Source organism: Rattus norvegicus, chromosome 15 (genome assembly GCF_036323735.1).
Source record: "Rattus norvegicus strain BN/NHsdMcwi chromosome 15, GRCr8, whole genome shotgun sequence".
Classification (NCBI taxonomy): Eukaryota; Metazoa; Chordata; class Mammalia; order Rodentia; family Muridae; genus Rattus; species Rattus norvegicus.
Window position 1 is genome coordinate 33,718,047 of NC_086033.1, and position 23,026 is coordinate 33,741,072.

Genomic DNA, 23,026 nt, shown 5'->3' on the forward strand with positions numbered 1-23,026 from the left:
AGTCCTTGTGCCAACAACAACAAAAACAACAACAACAACCACAAGAACAACACACACCTCATAGAGAGTAGTATGGGGTTTAGGTATGTTGTTTTTAAAGGAGACAATTAGCCTGATCACAGACTCGAGACACAGAGGCATCCTCCAGCAATACCCTGAGCAGGAGAGGAGACTTGCCCTCTGCCTCGTGCGGAAGGCCTCAACAGGCTCTTCTGCCCTTCTCAGTGTCCAGCATTCCTGTGGGGAACGTGGTCGTGCTCACCATCAACTGACAATAGTGTGTTTCCTGTGCCTTCACCACAGAGATGTGGCAAGAGCCCGGATCTCAAATATCACACAGGAAATAAGAGGTCTCTGGCTCTGTGCCTCTTTCCTCACCTGATGGTTTAAAAGTTGTGAGAAGCAACGAAGTGACCAGTTGAGACCTGGTCAGACCCTGAAGAGGATGTTCCTGTTCCTGTTCTTCCTGGTGGCTGTCCTACCAGTCAACACTGAAGGAGGTAAGCAGCCATCTGCACCCCTAGAAGTGTGGCATGCGCTCCCAGCACTGACACCTGCGTGGTGCTCAGTCGGGCTGTATCTAAGATCTACTCCTGACTTGGTTCATTTGAGAAGTTAGCTGAGCCCGAGCTCTAGCACTGGATAAATAGCTCCCCCAAAGCACAATGAACTATTTGCAGTGGCACCTGGTGAGTGAGACCTTAGTCCCCTAAAACTGACCAATTATGAAAATATCATAGGACCCCACTGGAAGCTGCAGAAGAAAATGAGGCCTGGAAGCTCCAATTGTACAAAACTCAGAGCAAACAGCTTTACCCAGGGGCTGCCACCTGGATTAAGACTAGAAGAATTATTCTACTCAGGTTCCCAGTGTCACCCTGCTCTTGTCTCTGTTCTTCTGAACAATACAGGTCCACCATGACACTTAGCCACAATCTAACAGAGCCAGTAAAGTGTAGCTTCATTTCTTCTCCACAGCTTGTTGGAAACAGGCAGACACAGGATCCTCCAACCCATTTCTTCTCCTCTGTATGATTCCTACCCGTCTTCTATGTGCTCCATTCTTCATCCTGAAGGCTATCTCAGTGCCTCTGGAAGACCAATCTTTGCTGAAGTTCAGATACATTAGGAGGCCTCCTCCCAGCCTCTCACTTAGCACACTTGAGAGCTGCTCAGTGGTTATACAAGAATCCCATCTCTTAGTGGAGTTCTTAGTACGTACCATGAATCAGAATAGAGGAAAAGCAGCCAGAGTTTTCTACCTCAACATCATGCTTACTAAGTGAGCAGGACACCAGGTGAATCATGAGACAGGAACAACTGTAGCTGTGTAGATTGTGTCTGCATCTACTGCACAATTTATGCTGAATTTGACCTTAATGTGCACGAGATTTGATTTGAATCAAGAGAAAGTCTTGGCATTATCATGACTACAGGAAGAAATGGAAAATCAGGGGAAAGTGATGCCATGCATCAGGCTCTGCACCATCCCTCGCAGCATCTGAGCGCCCTTTCTCATTGTGTGATGGCCCCTACAACAGGATCTTTTTTCCCTCTGTGTCAAGTCCACAGACTCGCCAAACATGAAATGTCCCTTATCCTAGCATCCAGGATTGTTGCACAGTTTCAACGAGCACCAAGATTCAGAATAAGCTTTCTTTTTCAGGAGAGATCATATGGGGTACAGAGTCCAAACCCCACTCCCGGCCCTACATGGCATTCATAAAGTTTTATGATAGTAATTCAGAACCCCAAAGTTGTGGCGGTTTTCTGGTGGCAAAAGACATCGTAATGACAGCAGCTCACTGTAATGGAAGGTAAGGAGAAGCAAGTGGGTCTTTGATGCCTGGGACTGACCAAATAACAATAGATCCTGGCTGTCCGTAAACACGTAGAGCCAAAGGTGAAGATCAACCAGACTTTATCCTATTTGACCTAAAGTGATTGTGAAACTCAGGACCAGATTGTGTCAGTGAAGAGTCTGAATGGCTGGGTGGTAATGCAAAAAGTTCCCCATAAATTCTTGCTATTTGCCCCAGGCAAGCACTACCTTACTCTGAGCCCTCAGCCTGCATTTCGGGGACTGCTTCATTGCTCCTGCCTTGTACTTAACACATCTTCTTTTCACAGAAATATAAAAGTAACCTTAGGTGCTCACAATATCAGAAAACGAGAAAACACCCAGGTCATCTCTGTTGTAAAAGCCAAACCTCACGAGAACTATGACAAACATTCACGGTTTAATGACATCATGCTCCTGAAGGTACCGTTTTCCCGATCTCTGGTTTACTCCCATAGATCACTAGCATATCAGTCCCATTTTCTCTTCTTAGTGGCTGATCTATTGGTTCTACAGCAATAGAATGGGGCTACAGTGGGAGTGGGGGGAGCTTTGAAAATGGGGAAGATATGGGCAACCTCATGACTGGTTTAAGCTTGCTGAGAGTACCAGAACTTAAGTGGCATTCTTCCATCTTTCCGACCAGTTGGAACGCAAAGCTCAACTCAATGGTGCTGTGAAGACGATTGCCCTTCCTAGGAGCCAGGACTGGGTGAAACCTGGGCAGGTGTGCACAGTGGCAGGTTGGGGACACTTGGCCAATTGTACTTCATCTAACACACTTCAAGAAGTGAATCTAGAAGTTCAGAAAGGCCAGAAGTGCCAAGACATGTCCAAAGACTACAACGACTCCATCCAGCTTTGTGTGGGAAACCCCAAGGAGGGGAAGGCTACCAGTGAGGTAAGGACATAACCATTTTTAAATGTTTGCCTAGGGACAGAGCGATACTGCAGACACACAGCCAGGCCTTCTCCAGATGCAGAACCGTGGCTAGTCCAAAGAACCTGCAGGGAACAACATATGGGGATCTGGCATTTTCCCTCAGTCAATCCTTTGTCATTTTGCCATAGGAAAATGGAAGAGCTAAGTCTAGTTGGCCTGAAGGAAGGACACAGCCAATCAGAGACACACTAGTCAGTGAGTCAGACTCTCTACTCTGTCCTGTTCAGAACAGAGATCATTGGGGGCACTGGTGTTTCCCATCTGAAAACCAGGCCTAAGTGGAAACAGAGAAGAAGATGGAGAAGATGGGTCTGGAAAGAGGTGATAGGAGGCTATTCAATAAGACCTCCCCTTTTTCTGTCTACAGAGAGACTCAGGGGGTCCCTTTGTGTGTGATGGAGTGGCCCAGGGCATTGTCAGTCGTTGCTTGTGTACTGGGACACTTCCTCGAGTATTCACCAGAATCTCCAGCTTTATACCGTGGATTCAGAAAACAATGAAACTCCTTCAACAATCCTAGAACACAAAACCTGTGTCTGGGCCAATGTCCAGCATCCTGGGGTATGGCTATCTGAGTCTTAATAAAGAAATCTGTCTGCAGGAAAGAGATGGTGCTGCTGTCTTCCATGAGTGCAGAGCTTAAAACATTTTTATACGCCACCTTCTTCTTCACCCTCTTTTGTCTCATGGTTTCTGTCTTCAGATACTCTCATAAAGTTGTGCGTCAAACCTGTGCACTGACCAAATCATAATAGCACATATAAAGGCCAGGACGGTCAGTCATGGAAAGTCCTGCTTTTGTCTGAGACGGATGCCTTCTATCTTTCTAAATTCTTCTTCCCACCTAACAGACTTCTAAAGATGAGAAAGATCAAAAGATTTTGCCTCCCACTCTCTTCATTCCCCTAAGGTCTGTTCATGGTCCTGGGAAATCTACTGTACTTGGAGACTTCCCCCAGGTGGCCTGGTCCAGCTCCAGCAAGGCCTCTCTACCAAGCTGTCACCTCATCTTAGAACTGTAGCCACCTCTCTTCTCCTTGCCCAAAGGGACTCAGGAGATGAAACAGGACAATCCCAGTATGCAAATCAGAAGCTTTAGAAAGGGACCAAATTGTTGAATGCCCACTCCTGTATGCAACTCATTGTTCTGCAGCAGGGCCAGGCCAGCACCTCTCATAATATTTCTTGGCTCAGAGCCCTGGTGTGTGTTTAGAGTCACGAGCAATCCACTGACTAACTAGTATCTTAGTCACCTTGTGTACCCAGTCATGGAGGCAGCTTGATATCTTTCAAAACACACACAGAAACACACACACACACACACACACACACACACACACACACACACACACACACACAATTTTTCACATGTTCTCCCTGCATCGTGAACATTCCCAACCCCTCTCAGCTCCCTATCATCTCTGTACACCCTAGGCTTTCCTCACAAATATCTCTCTCATGTTCATGTCTATGTGCTGAGTTTTGTAACCCACTAAGGTTAACAATGACCAGCTGTGTAACTGAGTTTGCATCTTTCCATTGGAGCCTGGTTGGCTCAGCAGAGGACACTCAACTAAACACAGTGACTTCCTCCTCCCCTCCCAGAAACTATCAATAGGCAGTATTCAAGAGATAAGGAGTGGGACTCCTCAAGTCCCTCCCCTTCCTTGACTGGTTGTTGCTTGGATTAGTCTTATGTGGGCCCAGGACCAGGAACTACAGTTGGCATGAACTGCTGATTGTCATAACTGTATCCAGTCTAGAGAATGGAGTTTGAGCCCTTACCCTGTCTTCCAGCTCTTGCCTACTTCTCATGCTCCCACATTAGTGTTCCCTGAGCCCTTGAAAGTGTGGGCTATGTGACTTGTTTAGGGATGGACACACAACCACCACTTATTTCTGCATCTTGGTCCCCAGGGATCTGTGCATTCACCCCACTATTAATCAGAAGGAGAGGTGTCTCTGAGTAAGGCTGGGATCCACTTTTTTCTATGGGGAAAGCATGGGGATTTGGAAGGCAGTTTGCTGCTATGTAAGTTTACTTCCCTGTATGTTTCTAGCCAGGCTGACAGTACCAGGCATTGGTGCCCTCCACCATGGTGTGGGTTTTGAATCTGATTACAGGGCAGTTGGTTATCATCAAAACACAGAAGCTGATATTGCACATGTGGGCACATCTGACTTTTCATTTGGTTCCTTTATACTTTTTAATATCAGCTAATTCTCCCCTCCTGCCTACACCGTCAGCTTTCAACCCCTTGCCTCTCTTACTACCTAAATCTTTGTACTTTGGTATTCTCTTTCCTTACTACCTATGTTTTCCTAATCATCCTTCTTGAATGTAATCCCTCCTACTGTTTCTTTTTCTCTTTTCTGGTTTCCAGTTACTCCTTGTTAGACACACAAACCATACATTAACATAGCTGGGATCCTCATATGAGAGAGAAGGTGAGGGTTTTGTGCTTGGAGTCCTGGGATATCTCACTCAGAAAAAAACAAAATTGCCATTCCATCCATTCTGCTGAAATTTTTCCTTTTTTATATGTAGCACATTTTTATTATCTATTCATCAGTTAATGGGCTAGAGGGTGCGTCTAGTTCCTAGTTTCTGTAAATACGGCAGCCATGAACACAGATGTGCAGATATCTATGTCCTAGCAAACAGAGTTCTTTGGACAAGTGCTCAGGAGTGACTTAGCCAGAACACGTGGTAATTTTAATTTAGGTTTTGGGGAGTTTTGGTGGTGGTGATAGTGGCGGTGGCAGTGGTGATTTTTGAGAAATCTCAGGATTGATTTCCAATGTAGCTGCACCTCATTTACATTCTGAGGTAAATGTGAAGGGTTTTCTTCTCCCTACGTCTACACCAGCATCGGCTGTTCACATTCTTGATGATGACCATTGTACTGGAGTAATGAAGTGGAAACGTAAGGGTTCTCTGGAAAGTAAGTTAGACAGTGTTTTCCTGGGGCAAGCATGTGAAAGTGGGCACAAATGTGAAAGGCTCAGACAGACTTGTGAAGCAACATTTTGCTGAAGAGGACACAGGAGAGAGGATGTTCTGCTAAAGCAAGCATGTGAGTGGGCACAATGAAGGAGTCTCTGCTAACCACACACATGTATTGTTCTGCTTTACATCACATAGTTGTGTTGCATTTGTCAGGACTCCATAGAGAGAAACGCACCAAGAAACTTCTGGTCTTGTGCTGCAGTTTTTTGCTGCTTCCTCGGACTAGGGCTGTACTGATTTAAGAACGTGTTAAGGAAAGATACAGGCTGAGGCAAGGCACGTGGAAGTTTGGAGGGTACAAATAGGACTCCATGGAGTGACAAGGACAGTCCTCAGCTTGATAGAACAGCTAGCTGTGCAACCCTTATGAGGCTCGAGTCTTTGCTGATCTCTGCTTCTCTGAGAAAGGCACAGTTGAAAACTTCTCCTCCTGTTCGTCCTGTTCCTCCTGGTCTCTCCTGCTGACTCAAGCTGAGACTGAGGCCTGGCTGTTTCTACTAGGTTGTGTCACTCCTGTTGCTAACCTGACTCTACCAAACTGGACTGCTGGTGTATCTGTGAAGTATTTATGAGTGGATTGACCTGCCACTGCCTGCTAACCTAGGAACTAACTGCCAACTTCCAACAGCACAGACAGTAGTTGCTCCAAAAAACCTTTCTAATCAGGTCCACTTCTCCTGGATCCTTTCCTTTCCACTACTGGTGGGTAGTGGACTACAAGGGAGGTTAAAGAATTTAAGAATCATCATTAAAAATACAGTTTGAAAAAATTAAAATTATATAGTAGCATGAATCCTTTTTTTTTTCAGAGCTGGGGACTGAATCCAGGGCCTTGAGCTTCCTAGCCAAGCGCTCTACCACTGAGCTAAATCCCCAACCCCAGTAGGATGAATCTTAAAGTGGCTTTAATCTAGATTTACCAAGTGGTTAAGGATGTTGAAGACTTTTTAAAGTGTTTCTTACTGGACATTTATGTTCCTTCTCTTTAGAGCTATTTGTTCAGTTCTGTTGCAGTCCCTATTTAATCTTTTTAGTTGGTTTTTATTTCTGCTTTACTCTTGAGAAGTTCGTACATGTGTACATGATAATCATATGTGTTCTTCATTTCCCGCCATCTCACTCCCACCATATACTTCTTTACAATGCCCTTTACACCTTCATAAAATAGAAGACAGAGAAGAACTCTAGGCCAAAGACATGGATACTATTCTCAATAAAGTCATAGAAGAAAGTTTCCCAAATACAAAGAAAGAGATACTCACCGGGTAAGAAGGCCCCCAGAATGCTAAGTAAGCAGTACCAGGAGAGAAATTATTCATGATGTATTATAGACAACATGCTAAAACCATAGGCAAAGGAAAGAGTGCTGAAAGCTTCAAGAAGGGCCGAGTTACAACACGGGCAGACACATCACAGTAATAGCTACTTGCTTAATGGAAACTTTTTTTTTTATTGACTTGAGTATTTCTTATTTACATTTCGAATGTTATTCCCTTTCCGGGTTTCTGAACAAACATCCCCCTAATCCCTCCCCCTCCCCTTCTTTATGGGTGTTCCCCTCCCCACCCTCCCACCATTGCCATCCTCCCCCCAACAATCACATTCACTGGGGGTTCAGTCTTAGCAGGACCAAGGGCTTCCCCTTCCACTGGTGATCTTACTAGGATATTCATTGCTACCTATGAGGTCAGAGTCCAGGGTCAGTCCATGTATAGTCTTTAGGTAGTGGTTTAGTCCCTGGAAGCTCTAGTTGCTTGGCATTGTTGTTCATAAGGGGTCTCGAGCCCCTTTAAGTTCTTCCAGTTCTTTCTCTGATTCTTTCAACGGGGGTCCTATTCTCAGTTCAGTGGTTTGCTGTTGGCATTCGCCTCTGTATTTGCTGTATTCTGGCTGTGTCTCTCAGGAGAGATCTACATCTGGCTCCTGTTGGCCTGCACTTCTTTGCTTCATCCATCTTGTCTAATTGGGTGGCTGTATATGTATGGCCCACATGTGGGGCAGGCTCTTGATGGGTGTTCCTTCTGTCTCTGTTTTAATCTTTGCCTCTCTATTCCCTGCCAAGGGTATTCTTGTTCCCCCTTTTAAAGAAGGAGTGAAGCATTCACATTTTGATCATCTGTCTTGAGTTTCATGTGTTCTGTGTATCTAGGGTAATTCAAGCATTTGGGCTAATAGCCACTTATCAATGAGTGCATACCATTTGTGTTTTTCTGTGATTGGGTTACCTCACTCAGGATGATATTTTCCAGTTCCAACCATTTGTCTATGAATTTCATAAAGGCATTGTTTTTGATAGCTGAGTAATATTCCATTGTGTAGATGTACCACATTTTCTGTATCTATTCCTCTGTTGAAGGGCTTCTGGGTTCTTTCCAGCTTTTGGCTATTAGACATAAGGCTGCTGTGAACATAGTGGAGCACGTGTCTTTTTTATATATTGGGGCATCTTTTGGGTATATGCCCAAGAGTGGTATAGCTGGATCCTCAGGTAGTTCATTATCCAATTTTCTGAGGAACCTCCAGACTGATTTCCAGAGTGGTTTTACCAGTCTGCAATCCCACCAACAATGGAGGAGTGTTCCTCTTTCTCCACAACCTGGCCAGCATTTGTTGTCACCTGAGGTTTTGATCTTAGCCATTCTCACTGGTGAGGTGTAATCTCAGAGTTGTTTTGATTTGCATTTCCCTTATGACTAAAGATGTTGAATATTTCTTTAGGTTTTTCTCGGCCATTCGGCATTCCTCAGCTGTGAATTCTTTGTTTAGTTCTGAACCCATTTTTAATAGGGTTATTTGTCTCCCTGTGGTCTAACTTCTTGAGGTCTTTGTATATTTTGGATATAAGGCCTCTATCTGTTGTAGGATTGGTAAAGATCTTTTCCCAATCTGTTGGTTGCCGTTTTGTCCTAACCACAGTGTCCTTTGCCTTACAGAAGCTTTGCAGTTTTATGAGATCCCATTTGTCGATTCTTGATCTTAGAGCATAAGTCATTGGTGTTTTGTTCAGGAAATTTTTTCCAGTGCCCATGTGTTCCAGATGCTTCCCTAGTTTTTCTTCTATTAGTGTGTCTGGTTTGATGTGGAGGTCCTTGATCCACTTGGACTTAAGCTTTGTACAGGGTGATAAGCATGGATCGATGTTCATTCTCTACATGTTGACCTCCAGTTGAACCAGCACCATTTGCTGAAAATGCTATGTTTTTTCCATTTGATGGTTTTGGCTCCTTTGTCAAAAATCAAGTGCCCATAGGAGTGTGGATTCATTTCTGGGTCTTCAATTCTGTTCCATTGGTTTATCTGTCTGTTTCTGTACCAATACCATGCAGTTTTTCATCACTATTGCTCTGTAATATTGCTTGAGTTCAGGGAGAGTGATTCCCCCTGAAGTCCTTTTATTGTTGAGGATAGTTTTAGCTATCCTGGGTTTTTTGTTATTCCAGATGAATTTGCAAATTGTTCTGTCTAACTCTTTGAAGAATTGGATTGGTATTTTGATTGGGATTCATTGTAGATCGCTTTTGGTAAAATGGCCATTTTTACTATATTAATCCTGCCAATACATTAGCATGGGAGATCTTTCCATCTTCTGATTCTTCTTCGATTTCTTTCTTCAGAGTCTTGAAGTTCTTATTGTACAGATCTTTTACATGCTTGGTTAAAGTCACACCGAGGTACTTTATATTATTTGGGTCTATTATGAAGGGTGTCGTTTCCCTAATTTCTTTCTGGGCTTGTTTCTCTTTTGTGTAGAGGAAGGCTACTGATTTATTTGAGTTAATTTTATACCCAGCCACTTTGCTGAAGTTGTTTATCAGCTTTAGTAGTTCTCTGGTGGAACTTTTGGGATCACTTAAATATAGTATCATATCATCTGCAAATAGTGATATTTTGACTTCTTCTTTTCCAATCTGTATCCCCTTGATTCCTTTTGTTGTCTGATTGCTCTGGCTAGAACTTCAAGAACTATATTGAATAAGTAGGGAGAGAGTGGGCAGCCTTGTTTAGTCCCTGATTTTAGTGGGATTGCTTCAACTTTCTCTCCATTTAGTTTAATGTTAGCAACTGGTTTGCTGTACATGGCTTTTACTATGTTTAGGTATGGGCCTTGAATTCCTATTCTTTCCAGGACTTTTATCATGAAGGGGTGTTGAATTTTGTCAGATGCTTTCTCAGCATCTAATGAAATGATCATGTTGTTTTGTTCTTTCAGTTTGTTTATATAATGGATCATGTTGATGGTTTTCCATACATTAACCCATCCCTCCATGCCTGGGATGAAGCCTACTTGATCATGGTGGATGATTGTTTTGATGTGCTCTTGAATTCGGTTTGCCAGAATTTTATTGAGTATTTTTGCGTCGATATTCATAAGGGAAATTGGTCTGAAGTTCTCTTTCTTTGTTGTGTCTTTGTGTGGTTTAGGTATAAGAGTAATTGTGGCCTCATAGAAGGAATTCGGTAGTGCTCCATCTGTTTCAATTTTGTGGAATAGTTTGGATAGTATTGGTATGAGGTCTTCTATGAAGGTCTGATAGAATTCTGCACTAAACTCGTCTGGACCTGGGCTCTTTTTGGTTGGGAGACTTTTCATGACTGCTTCTAATTCCTTAGGAATTGTGGGGTTGTTTAACTGGTTTATCTGTTCCTGATTTAACTTCGGAACCTGGTATCTGTCTAAGAAATTGTCCATTTCCTGCAGATTTTCAAGTTTTGTTGAATATAGGCTTTTATAGTAAGATCTGATGATTTTTTGAATTTCCTGTGAATCTGTAGTTATGTCTCCCTTTTCATTTCTGATTTTGTTAATTTGGACACACTCTCTGTGTCCTCTCGTTAGTCTGGCTAAGGGTTTATCTATCTTGTTGATTTTCTCAAAGAACCAACGTTTGGTTCTATTGATTCTTTCTATGATCCTTTTTGTTTCTACTTGGCTGATTTCAGCTCTGAGTTTGATTATTTCCTGTCTTCTACTCCTCCTGGGTGTATTTGCTTCTTTTTGTTCTAGAGCTTTTAGGTGTGCTGTCAAGCTGGTGACATATGCTCTTTCCTGTTTCTTTCTGCAGGTACTCAGAGCTATGAGTTTTCCTCTTAGCACAGCTTTCATTGTGTCCCATAAGTTTGGGTATGTACCTTCATTTTAATTAAATTCTAAGAAGTCTTTAATTTCTTTCTTTATTTCTTCCTTGACCAGGTTATCGTTGAGTAGAGCATTGTTCAACTTCCACGTATATGTGGGCCTTCTTCCCTTATTGTTATTGAAGACCAGCTTTAGGCCGTGGTGGTCTGATAGCATGGGTGGGATTATTTCGATCTTTCTGTACCTGTTGAGGCCCGTTTTTTGTCCAATTCCATGGTCAATTTTGGCGAAAGTACCATGAGGAGCTGAGAAGAATGTATATCCTTTTGCTTTAGGATAGAATGTTCTATACATATCTCTTAAGTCCATTTGGTCCATGACTTCTCTTAATCTGTCTACGTCTCTGTTTAATTTCTGAATGGAGACTTTTAAATCCAGGAGGTCTTTCTTCTTATAACCCACAAGTCTAATTAGTGCTTCCCATATGTGCATGGGTATGGGTCCATTCGCTAGAGGAGGGGTTCTCAGCCTTCCTAATGCTGTAACCCTCTATACCATTTCTTCAGGTTGTGGTGACCCCAAATGGTAACATAATTTTCATTGCTACTTCATAACTGTAATTTTGCTATTGTTATGAATCATATTGTAAATATCTGATATGCAGGATAGGTGATATGTGACTCTGTGAAAGGGTCTTTCTAGCCCCCCCCCACAATGGAGTAGAGAACCACAGTTTGAGAACCACTGCACTAGATCATGGGAAACATTCATTGATTATGCCTCTTCCAGAAACCATTTACAGCAAAGAGCTCCTTGGAGGTCACCTGCCCTATCTCAGGCACACAAGGCCACCTTTAGTATTTAATCAATGATGGTAATGGGATTAATAAAGATATGTTCAATATCAATATGTGGAGGGGCTTGAGCCCCATGTGAGGTGGGGTGGGCTTCGAGCAGTCGCTCAGCTTTAGCCCCATATATCTCTGGCAGTACTGTGTTGGGGGGCCCTGCAAGCTTGTGACTGGGGACTGGGTGTTCCTTGTTCCAGAGGAGATTGTTGGTGGTGTGGAGTCTATTCCTCACTCCCGCCCTTACATGGCCCATCTGAAGATCACCACTGAGAAAGGTTATGTGACCTTCTGTGGTGGGTTTCTCATAAGCCGTCAATTTGTGCTGACTGCTGCACACTGTAATGGAAGGTAAGAGGCTTCTCTTCCTGTGAAGACATGCATGAGCCAGAGTCACAGAGCAGCAGAGCCTTGGGGAAGTCTCTGAGCCCTTTTCAACTTCAGTTGGGCTCTCGTTACACAGAGCAGAAAACAAAGCACAGGACCACTCACTGGATCATTCATGTGACCTATCCATTGTCACAGGTCTGAGCTTTAAGCAGGGCTCTGGTCAGTAGTAAAATCACAGGTCTTGTCTTGTCCTAGTGGTAGCAGAAATGATAGATGACCTGGCATGTAATTCAATGTAGAGTGCCTTTCATCCATGTGCAAAACCATGGGTTCAGTTGAATGCAAGTCCTAGGTGTGGGGTGTGGAAGAGTTCTTAATTCTGTGTTTCCCTGAGCCCTGTGGCACTGGTCCTGGGTCCGCCATCTCAAGTTAATCTATGGGCTGTGCCCAGGGATAGAGAAGAAAGAACCGGGTACCCCTCTCCTTTGAAGGAGTTCTCCTCATACGACTTTTCATTGCTTCTTTCTCTATCTACAGAGAAATCACAGTCACCCTTGGAGCCCATGACGTGAGCAAGCGAGAATCCACCCAGCAGAAGATCCAAAAAGCAGAAGTCGAAAAGCAAATCATTCACAAAAATTACAATTTCTTTTCCAATATTCATGACATCATGTTACTGAAGGTGCCCTCATTTATTTGGCCTTCCTTTATTTAGGTCTCCCCTCTTTAATTCTCCCCCTGGCCTAGTCCATTGAATTCTCTCTTGTCCATTCCTTTCCCTCAGAACCCACTCCTGAATTCTATGTCATTATGGACCCGCTGTGGAAGGACCCATGTCTAAGCATCCTTCTCTGATTTGCCATCCCTTCTTTCCTTTACTCAACAGCTTGAAAAACAATTTGAGTTGACTCCTGCTGTGGATGTAGTTCCTCTGCCCAGTCCTTCTGAATTTATAGACCCTGGGACCATGTGCCAAGCAGCTGGATGGGGACAAACTGGAGTGACAGATCCTACCTCATATACATATACACTGAGAGAAGTTGAATTGAGAATCATGGATGTAGAGGCCTGTAAAATCTTTAGTGATTATGACTATAATTTCCAGATGTGTGTGGGCAGTCTTGGAAGGAAGAGATCACCATGTGAGGTGAGTACACACCTGCTCTTCCTCCCCACATCAGGAGACAGTGTCAGTGAAGGAAATGTGCCAAACAGCTCCCCATGACAGTGACTAATGCCTGTGTCCTTAGCTCCAATCCCTGAGGCTCTGGAAACCAACATTGTCCCTGTCCATCTCATCTCCCTGTGCCCAAACCTTTCCTACATCCTTCCCACCCAGCTAGATACTAGACATGAAGAGAGACATGTTAGCACTGCAGCAAGGATAGAGGGATGGGAATCATGCATTAAATTTCTACCTTATGACCCATAGCCAGCCAGGATCTTGTACCTCATTCCAGGATTACCTATCTTTGAGCTTGTATATGGGAATCCAATATTTGCTCATACCTTGATTTTTCTTACTTATTAGGGAGACTCCGGGGGGCCACTACTGTGTGCTGGTGTGGCCCATGGTATTGTATCTCATGGACGAGAAGATGCAAAGCCCCCTGCAGTCTTCACCCGAATCTCCCCATATGTACCCCGGATTTATACAGTCCTAAGTGCAAGTAGCTGAAAAGCCTGACCTGCATGAGTCAGACTCTCCAAGCCTGAGCTCATCTGGTACATTTTGGGTTCAACAGAGCCTGTCCCAAACAGTCCCTAGACTGTCCCCAGCTGTCTCGAAGACAATCTCAAAGATACACAAGTCTGTGATTATGGATTGTTCCCTGTAAAGCACCTCAATAAAAACATAACTTCCAACAGCTGTGTGACTCAACTCTGTTTTCTAATCACTCTGTCCCTCTCTAAACACAACGAAGAAATGATTTGAGTTACTATCTTTCTATGCTAACCATCTAGAATAATTGACTTTCAGGCACATGTTTACCACATTAATGAATTGTGGATTAATGAATATTATCTAACATGCATGGCTGTGTACAGAAAGATTTCACATCCAGGATAACTAGGTCCACTTTCCCCGTATTCCTTTTTTCCAATTCCCTCTAGTGGGTGGTGAGCTACAAAGGAGGATAAAGTGTTTTAGAACCATCATTTAAAGTAGGCCTTGAAAAACATGAAAGTTACACACCACTATGTCAAACTTTTCATACTATAATGCAAAGCTACTAAATGTTAGCTTGGAGTCACATTTGTGCACAGAATATAGCTGAACATTCAATTACTTCTAGTATCACAATATTAACTGTCTTCTAAACTGGACACAATAATAAATACCTGTAACCCTTTCTCTTGGGAGGAACAGGCAGGACGAGCAGGATTCAAGACATACCCTAGTCTATATATGTCGTTCAAGGCTAACCCTGGACTTCATGAAAGCATGTCTCAAATAAAAAATGAAAGGGGAGGGAGCGGGGTGGAAGGGAAAGAGGACTAAAAGAAGGAAAGAGAGGGAAAGGGAGAGGAAGAGAGGAAATTAACCCCTCCTGGGTGGCAGCTCTCCCTGACACAGCTGCATGCACTCTACAATGTGGTAGCCCAGCTTTCCCAACAGCCTTACAATGTTGTAGATGATATTTTGAGCATACACTGTATAAAATATCATGCTGTGAATTGATAAACCCTTTGAACAGTTTGCTATGGCTCATGTCTTTGAACACTGGGTCCCCACCTACTGGTACTACATTTGGAAGGTTGTAGAACCCTAAGAGTTGCAGCATCCTGGAAGGAAGTTGTTTCCTGCAGGCTGGTTGTCAAGTTTGTGTTAGAGTCCCACTTCCTGTCTGCTGATGCAGTGCGACTCATCCTTCACAGTCCTGCCACAATGTCTTTCTATCATGAACTTGTCCTCCAACTGTAACCCTGAGATGGGGACCTAATATGCCTTCCTTGACACAACACCATTGGCAGATCATCAGTCACTGGCTTTAAATAAGGGCAGGATCTCCTCCCGACCCCCATTCTTTTGTAACTAATCCCACTCCTGGCTTCATGACCTTCACAGCATATTTGAACTCTCCAGTACACAACATATAAAGTAGACAAGAGAGGTAGCAGAGACAGCAGAATTCTGGGAAATTATAGCAGAAAAAGAGAATGCAGGCAAATCATGGGGTCAGTGTTTATGAGGTTGATGTCCTGCTGGGAACTGAACTTAATCTCCTCCCTCATATAGAGCCAAGCCAAGAAACATAACCCAAGGCTGACGTTATGGTGCTGTCATCCTAGTTCTCTATGACCTACTCTCTCCCTCATTTTCTTTCTTCTTTCCATTTTTATTAAACTATTCATTCCATTTCTTTACATCTCAAATGATATCCCACTTCCCAGTTACCCCTCCAACAACCTCCCATTTCATGATATCCCACTACCCAGGTACCTCTCTCCCAGCTCCCAACCCACAACCACCCTCACCACTCCACTTTGCCTATATGGAGTGTGCTTGCCCACCCACCTCACTCTCCTGCCACACTGCTCCAGCATCCCCCTACACCGGGGCATCAAGCCTCTTGAGACTAAGGACCTCCCTTTCCATTGATGGCTAGCAAGACCATCCTCTGCTACATATGTATCTGGAGCCATGAGTCCCTCCAGGTACTTTGGTTGGTGGCTTAGAATCTGGGAGAACTGGGTGGTCAGACCAGCCTATGTTATTTTTCCAATGGGATTGCAGTCCACCTCAGCTCCTCCAGTCCTTCTGCCAATGAGGAAGGTAAGGTGATTTCCCCCATCCCCAAACAGAGATGTGGCATCAAGCCCTAGACCTAATTGCAAGCTGAAATGGGTACGTAGAAGAGGGAGAGGCTCCCTCTTATCCACTCATTAACTTCCTCTCTTCCCCACCTCCAACAAGGAGAGTCTGGAGGACCTTTTCTGTGTGTTGTGATAGTCCAAGGCATTGCATCCTATGTACACCAGAGTGCAAAACCCCCTGCTGTCTTCACCAGAATCTCCCATTATTGACCTGGATCAAAAACATCTTGAAGGAGAATTATTAACTCTGGAGCTCATGGCCAGCCTATGAGGAAATCTGGAGCTGGAACAGTGCAGGTTTTCTGTGCCATGTGATTGTCCTGTCTACTTCCTGCTGAAGCCTTGCCAGAGCCCTGGGCTTCCAGAGGTTCTTACAGGCCACACAAGTTCCCTAAATATCAATAAACCTCACTAAAGACCAAGATTCTAGACTGTAGTGTGTGTCTCCTCTCAGCTGCTTTCCTCTCCCTGGGCACAGAGACCTCATTCCCAGCTGATGTGGAGGAGGCCGTGAGGGGGGGCGGGGGTGGTATGAAGGAGCAGGCAGAGACAGAAGGACACTGACTGAAACAGACAGAGAAAAGGAAAATAACAAAGACAAGAATTTTCCCAGAAGGCAAATTCTGTGCATCCTGCTTAAGCAAGAAATCATACTCAATCCTTAGGTTAATGCTTCTCTGTTTCTCTGTTTGTTTCTCCATTTCTCCGTTTCTCTGTTTCTCTCTCTCTCTCTCTCTCTCTCTCTCTCTCTCTCTGTCTCTGTCGCTCTCTCTGTCTCTCTCTCTCTCACCAATTTTTGCATGTTTTGGTCACATCTGTTGTACTGTAATGATAAAAATCTGTTTCATTCTAAGAGACTGGAAGCTTTGGTAGACTTTACAGCTAAGTTAATGATACAGCCTGAAGTCACTGAGACTTAAGACTGTTGTCCTCCTGTGAGCTCTCACTGCTGGTTTAACCTGCCTTCCAGAGAACAATGTAAGAACCAACCCTATTTCCCATGTCTTCAGCTTTCAGAATCTAAGCTATTACTTCCTCACCTTGCCCCAGGCCCAGGCATGTGTCCCTTTCAACCTGTGTCATTTGTTGAAAGCAACAATCACACGGGCTGAAAGGGATCTTCTCAAGTGAATACCCACCATAAATGGAGGGCACATTTGTGTATATTGGTTGATAAACCGTGATAGTTGTTGTCTGAGTCAGTTGGGATCAGTGATTCAATCCCTTGAACATTTCTGTTAAAGATGGCTGTAAAGCATCCCATTCTTTCCCCTGTGATGCTTTCTGTGTTGTTCAGTACACACAGGGTAAAGACATTTGTGAAGGACAGACACACAGACAAGACATACTGGCACAGATAACAGACATGGACAGATTTGTAAGGCAGCCTTCCACAGGCACAAACCAGACTCATACAACACACACAGAGGACAGAGCACATGGTTCTGTGAAGTAGAGAATTTAACTGTGACTAATTCTTAGTTAAATGGCTCCACCGGAAATGCTTCTATTTCTTTCATTAATGCAGCACTGGTGTGTAACTGTTGATTTGGAGTTAATCATTGTGATGACTGCTTGTGGTTAGCAAATTGACTACATCTGGGATTAACTTAAACCTAAGAGGTTGTGAAGAACCTTTTTCTGACCTAAACCCTTTGAAATGTGAAGAACCATCTTCAATCCATAGCTGTTGAACTAGAAAGATCCACCATTAATCTGGACCATCCTTTCTGGTGGCAGCCAGGGGACATGGAAAAAGGAGGTGTTCTCTCTCTCCTCCCACTCCTCTCTCTCTCCCCCTCTATCTCCTTCCCTCCTTCACTCTCCCTCCCTCTCTCTCCCCCATTTGAGAAATGGAAGAGTTGGGAGTCTGTCTTGAATACACAGCATTTAAGTCATGACCAAGACCTTAATTAATTCAGTGGTTCTCAACCTTCCTAACGGTGTAACCCTTTAATACAGTATCTCAGTCGTGGTGACCCCAGCCATAAAAATGATTTATTGATACTTTAATTTTGCTACATTGATAAATTTTTATGTAAAATATCTAATATGCAGGATAAGATATTTTATCCCTAAAGAGGTCATGACCCATACGTTAAGAACAGCTGCTGTACGTGAATGTCCTGATGTAGTTATACTAATAGTCCCTTTGATGTTGTAATTCACATTTAGGGAGTACTCAATGGACTTTCAGGATATCACAGAATAAAAGATTTTGAGTATCTGCCATGCAAGACGAGGCTTTGTGTGACCACGTAGTTATAGGCACAGATCATAAGAGTGTAAAGAAATTGCTCACTGGGTCTGAGTACTCAGAAACATGGTCAAAGAAGGTGATGGTCTTGGACATAATTTTTTGTTCAAAATAAAATTGAAAACTTTTTGTTTACAGATAAAAACAATGTATTGTTATAAACTTTCAATGTAAGAGGTATAATGAGTATAAATTAGTGTAACACACACAAGCACTTCTTCAGACTCCAAGACTATCCATCTCCATGAACCACATAATTGGACTGACATTCTGGGATCATGGAGCTTTGCAGAAAAACTCTAGGTCTGGTAAAAAGAGGTATTGACTATCATATGGGGCCTCATCTGGTTCCCACGCTTGGACCAGACAACTCAGACCTCTTTGTAGGATGGAGACTGGGTGCCCCTGAAGAAAGTTCGGGCTCCAACTTTGTCCTGCATTTCCTTCCTTTGCTTCCCCAGAGCTACAATGGTCTGTCTAAGCACTGCAATAAGAATTAGAGAAATAAATAAATTAATGTACTTTTATTACTGAGCATTGGATCTGACCTGATAATACTTTGTAAAGACCCCAAATTCTTCTGTGCAGCCCCAGTTAGAGGACAGGCCTTGGGATGGTCCACACACAGGGTCCCAAATGAACATTCTCATTTTGCAACTCATGAATGAAGAAGTAGGAGAGACATAGTTATCAATTGCCATCGTCCACGTGGTGGTTGCCAGATCCAGGAAGCGACATTACGATAAAAACTCAGGGGAAACTTCACAACTGCATCTTTTACCAAAAAGTAAACCAGGGACTTCTTATATATGAGTTCTCCAGGAGTCAGTGCAAATAATGCATTATTGAACAATACAGACATGGTGATTTCTGGTACATCTCCTTTTAGGATATCTATTGCATATTGGAGAACTACAGTGGATTATTGTAAACTCAACTGGCTGGTGACTTCTGCCAAAGTTGCTCTTGGTGTGTTTTTATTGTTTTGTTGTTGCTGCAAATGACACATCTGTTGCAGTTCTTAATCTGAGGAACACATGGACATGCATCGTTAGGGGCAGTAACGTCTACTGCAGCGAACCCAATCATGGCACACTGAGGGGATCCTGCTCATTGGGATTGGAGTGCAGGAGGTAGGACCTACTCTAGACACCTTGGGAAGGGAGAGTTTTGTCACAAAGTAGGAAAAAGTTCTAAGAGCATTGTCTTTAGAGAAGTATCCATGGTCAGTAATATGTTACATGTCCAATTTTCTCTTCCTAAGGAAGGTTGTTGCATCTGGCTGATCCATCTCTACGGATGAGGAAAATCCCCCCGTGTATTTAGATGGGAGGTTGAGTAAGAAGAAAACAGTCTCACAGTATGGCTCCCTCTTGTAGCGTACCTGAGTGTGCATGTTTGGAATAATACAATCCTTCATGATGATGGTACAGAAGATGGTGATGTGCAGAAGTGAATCCAAGATAAAAGCATCCTCACATTTCTAGGAAAGACCACCGAATCTGTAACCATAGTAACAAGTAGAAACTAAAACCACACTTTCTACTCCCTTTCTCTTTTGGTAAATGCCTGTGCACTTGTGAAAAGATTGCCAGAGACATCTTCACCTCTTCCTGTCAAGAGACAATTGTTTAAGTCTAAAATGTTTTAGAAATTTCATGCAGGAGTATTGTATTTATAGCACTATCATGCCTCTCTTTCCCCATCACAGTCCTTTCATGTTGTATTTTCATTGCCTTGTGGGGAAAACCACATGGCGGAGGGATGAATGGAGGCCTTCAGCTCTAAGCCCATGGCATGGGAGACTAGTTTGTGGGAAACAGCTGAGATCCGCACCTATTGACTCTTCAGAATCTTACCTTTCAAAGGAGAACTAAATACCCATAATAACGGGAAAAGGTTTGTCAGTCCTTAGAGACACTGAAACTGCTGGAGAAGAAAGGGGGATGGCAGGCAGAGGATTAGAAGGAGGAGAGTAGAATGAACTTGGTGAGTATCTTCAACTTTCATTAGGAATGCAACATGGACGATGGGACAGTCCTCTCCTGAGTCACTCAAAAGCCAGAGGCAGGAATGGGACTCCCAGGGATGTGCCCTGCTCAGACATGGGCAGGCTCAATCGCAGCTGCCTCCTTGCTGAGAGATGGCTTAGGAACATGATGTGGTCCCCAATGTGGGCCCCGTTTAAAAAGTGCACACAGTTGTGGTAAGGTCTCTTATGTCTGGGATGCTTCTCATATGATTGTGTCATGCTATCTGTCACTTGTCTGATTGTCTATCAGTTGTCAGTATCACTCCAGGCTCACCAGACAGTTTCATCATCTTAGCCTACAATAAATTCATGGTTTCCTCATATCTGGGAGGCGGTTGAGGAGCTATACTAGCACAATCAGTCCTTTTCCCAGGACTCCGTGAAGCTCATCTAGCGAACCACTGCTGCCAGTGTGAAGGTCCCCAGCTCCTGACCCAGTGCGACAGTCAGAGGCCCTGACCTCAGTGAATCCCTGTTATCCCTCCTGTGGCATCTTTTAGGGTGGCACTGCCTCAATGGAGGGGCCAGTTGGGACTTCTCCATTAGCTCTTCAGGATCAGAAATCAAAGATTTCCCAGATAGGTTTTTCAATGCTTTGGGAGTCTGTTTCAAACCCGTGTTCTCTTTCCTCATTCATTTGGATTTGGAGACGTAAAGTGCTATGACCTTCATCACCGTATGGATTAGACCACAGGGAGGGCTGATGAACTGATGTTTCAACTCTACACTTCCGGAACAGAGGTCAATGTGCTCACTTAGTGTTTCCCATCTGACAACCCAGACCTGAGTGGGAACAGAGAAGAACAGGGATAAAATGGGTCTGGAAAGAGGTGATAAGAAGCTTTTTACTAAGACTTCTCTTTTTTTCTGGCAACACGTAGACTCTGGGGGGGATCTTTTGGTGTTTTTGTGGTTTGGTTTCATTTTTTTTATTCTTTAATCTGTTTTTACAGTCCAGTCTTCATTCCCCTCCCGGTCCTCCTAGTGAACGCTCCGTGCCATACCTTCTCTCCCTGCAACTTCCTCCTCCAAGATGTCTCCAACCCCCAGCTCCACCCTACCAGATTTCCCCATTCCCCGAGGCCTCAAATCTCTCCAGGTTTATGTGCATCTTCTCTCACTGAGGCCAGAACAGGCTGTATATGTGTTGAGGGCCTCATATCAGCTCGTGTATGCTGCCTGGTTGGTGGTTCCGTGTATGAGAGATCTTGGGCATCCATGTCAGTTGAGACTTCTAGGCCACCCTCCTCGTTAGCTTCTTACAGTTTTTCCCTAATTCAACCACAGGGGTCCTCTAGGGGACCTTTTTTCTGATGGAGTGATCTAGGGCCTTGTCAGTTATAACTTATATCCTTGGACACCTCCTCAATATTCACCAGCACCTCCAGCTTTAATACTTTGTATTCAGAAAACAATGGAATTTCTTAAACAATCCTTGAATGCCAACACTGTGTCTGGGCCAGTGTTCTGCATTCTGTGTTACAAATATTTGAGTCTTAATAAAGAAATCTGTTTGCAGGAAAGGGATGACATTGCTTCCTTTCATGGGTGTGGAGCTTAAAACAATCTTGTACACCACCTTCTGTTCACCCTTTTATGTCTCATAGTTTCTCTTGCCAGATATTCTCAGAAAGTCACTGTATGATGTCTGTTCACTAACCCCATCATAAAAGCACATATCAAGGCTAGTCATGTCAGTCCTGGAAAGTCTTGCTTTTGTCTGGGATGCCCTCTTTCTTTCTAAATTCTTCTTCATATTTAACCAGTTACTAAGGGTGAGAAAGATGAAAAGCTTTTGCCTCCCACTCTCTTCCTTCCTCTAAGGACGGTCTATGACCTTGGGAAATCCACTGTTCTCTGATACCTCCCCCCAGGCCACCTGGTCCAGCTCCAGCAAGGCCTCTCTACCTCATCTTAGAACAGTAGCCAACTCTCTTCACCTTGTACAAAGGCAGTCCAGAGAGATGACACAGGACAGTCCCAGTATGTACATCAAAAACTTCAGAAGGGGACTAAATTGTCGAATGACCAAACCAGTATGTAGACTCATTCCTCTGCAGCAGGGCCAGGTCAGCACCTCTCATATAATATTTCTTGGCTCAGAGCCCTGGTGTGAGTTTAGAGTCATGAGCAATCCACTGAATAACTAGTGTCTTAGTAATTTTGTGCACCTAGTCATGGAGGCAGCTTGATACCTTTAAAGCACACACACACACACACACACACACACACACACACACACACACACACACACACATACACACACACACACACACACACACAATTTTTTATATGTACTCCACGCATAGTAAACACTGTCAACTACTCTCAGCTCCCTAACATCTCTGTACACCCTAGGCTCTCCTCACAAATATCTCTCTCGTGTTCATGTCAATGTGCTGAGTTTTGTAACTCACTAAGGTTAACAGTGACCAGCTGTGTAACTGAGTTTGGATCTTTCCATTAGAGCCTGGTTGGCTCAGCAGAGGATACTCAACTAAAGACAGAGACTTCCTCTTCTTCACCCAGAAACTATCAATATCCAATATATCAAGTGATAACGAGTGTGACCCCACAAGTCCCTCCCCTTCCTTGACTGGTTGTTGATTAGACTAGTCTTATGTGGGCCCAGTACTGGGAACTACAGTTGGTGTGAACTGATGATTGTCATAACTGTATCCAGTCTAGAGAATGGAGTTTGAGCTTCACCCTGTCTTCCAGCTCTTGCCTACTTCTCATGCTCCCACATTAGTGTTCCCTGAGCCCTTGGAAGTGTGGGCTAAGTGACTTGTTCAGGAATGGACCTACAACCACCACTTATTCCTGCACATTGGCCCCAGTGATTTCTGCATTCATCCCACTATTCATCT

At 43.8% G+C, this 23,026-nt stretch overlaps 1 protein-coding gene across 4 annotated transcripts; it reads left to right on the forward strand.

Annotated features, from left to right (window-relative positions):
• The first annotated feature begins 342 nt into the window (after positions 1–342).
• On the forward strand, positions 343–13,914 carry Mcpt8l2 (mast cell protease 8-like 2). Of its 4 annotated transcripts, XM_063274542.1 has the most exons (8): positions 343–500; positions 1,667–1,817; positions 2,131–2,263; positions 2,487–2,741; positions 10,857–10,915; positions 12,586–12,730; positions 12,935–13,195; positions 13,580–13,914. In XM_063274542.1, exons 1-8 carry the CDS (start codon positions 446–448, stop codon positions 13,724–13,726), a joined length of 1,206 nt encoding a protein of 401 aa, XP_063130612.1. In that variant the 5' UTR covers positions 343–445; the 3' UTR covers positions 13,727–13,914. The 4 variants fall into 4 exon arrangements, with proteins under 4 accessions (XP_063130612.1, XP_063130614.1, NP_001128482.1 ...); XM_063274544.1 differs by lacking the exons at positions 10,857–10,915; positions 12,586–12,730; positions 12,935–13,195; positions 13,580–13,914 and adding an exon at positions 2,912–3,076; NM_001135010.1 differs by lacking the exons at positions 10,857–10,915; positions 12,586–12,730; positions 12,935–13,195; positions 13,580–13,914 and adding an exon at positions 3,151–3,388 and having other exon boundaries at positions 435–500.
• Positions 13,915–23,026: the final 9,112 nt, after the last annotated feature.

Coding starts and splice junctions, on each gene's coding strand:
- Mcpt8l2 (XM_063274542.1), top strand. CDS start 446: ATGTTCCTGTTCCTGTTCTTCCTGGTGGCTGTCCTACCAGTCAACACT. Junction 2,742..10,856: donor AGGGGAAGGCTACCAGTGAG/GTAAGGACATAA, acceptor TTCTTTCTGCAG/GTACTCAGAGCTATGAGTTT. Junction 13,196..13,579: donor GGAAGAGATCACCATGTGAG/GTGAGTACACAC, acceptor CTTACTTATTAG/GGAGACTCCGGGGGGCCACT.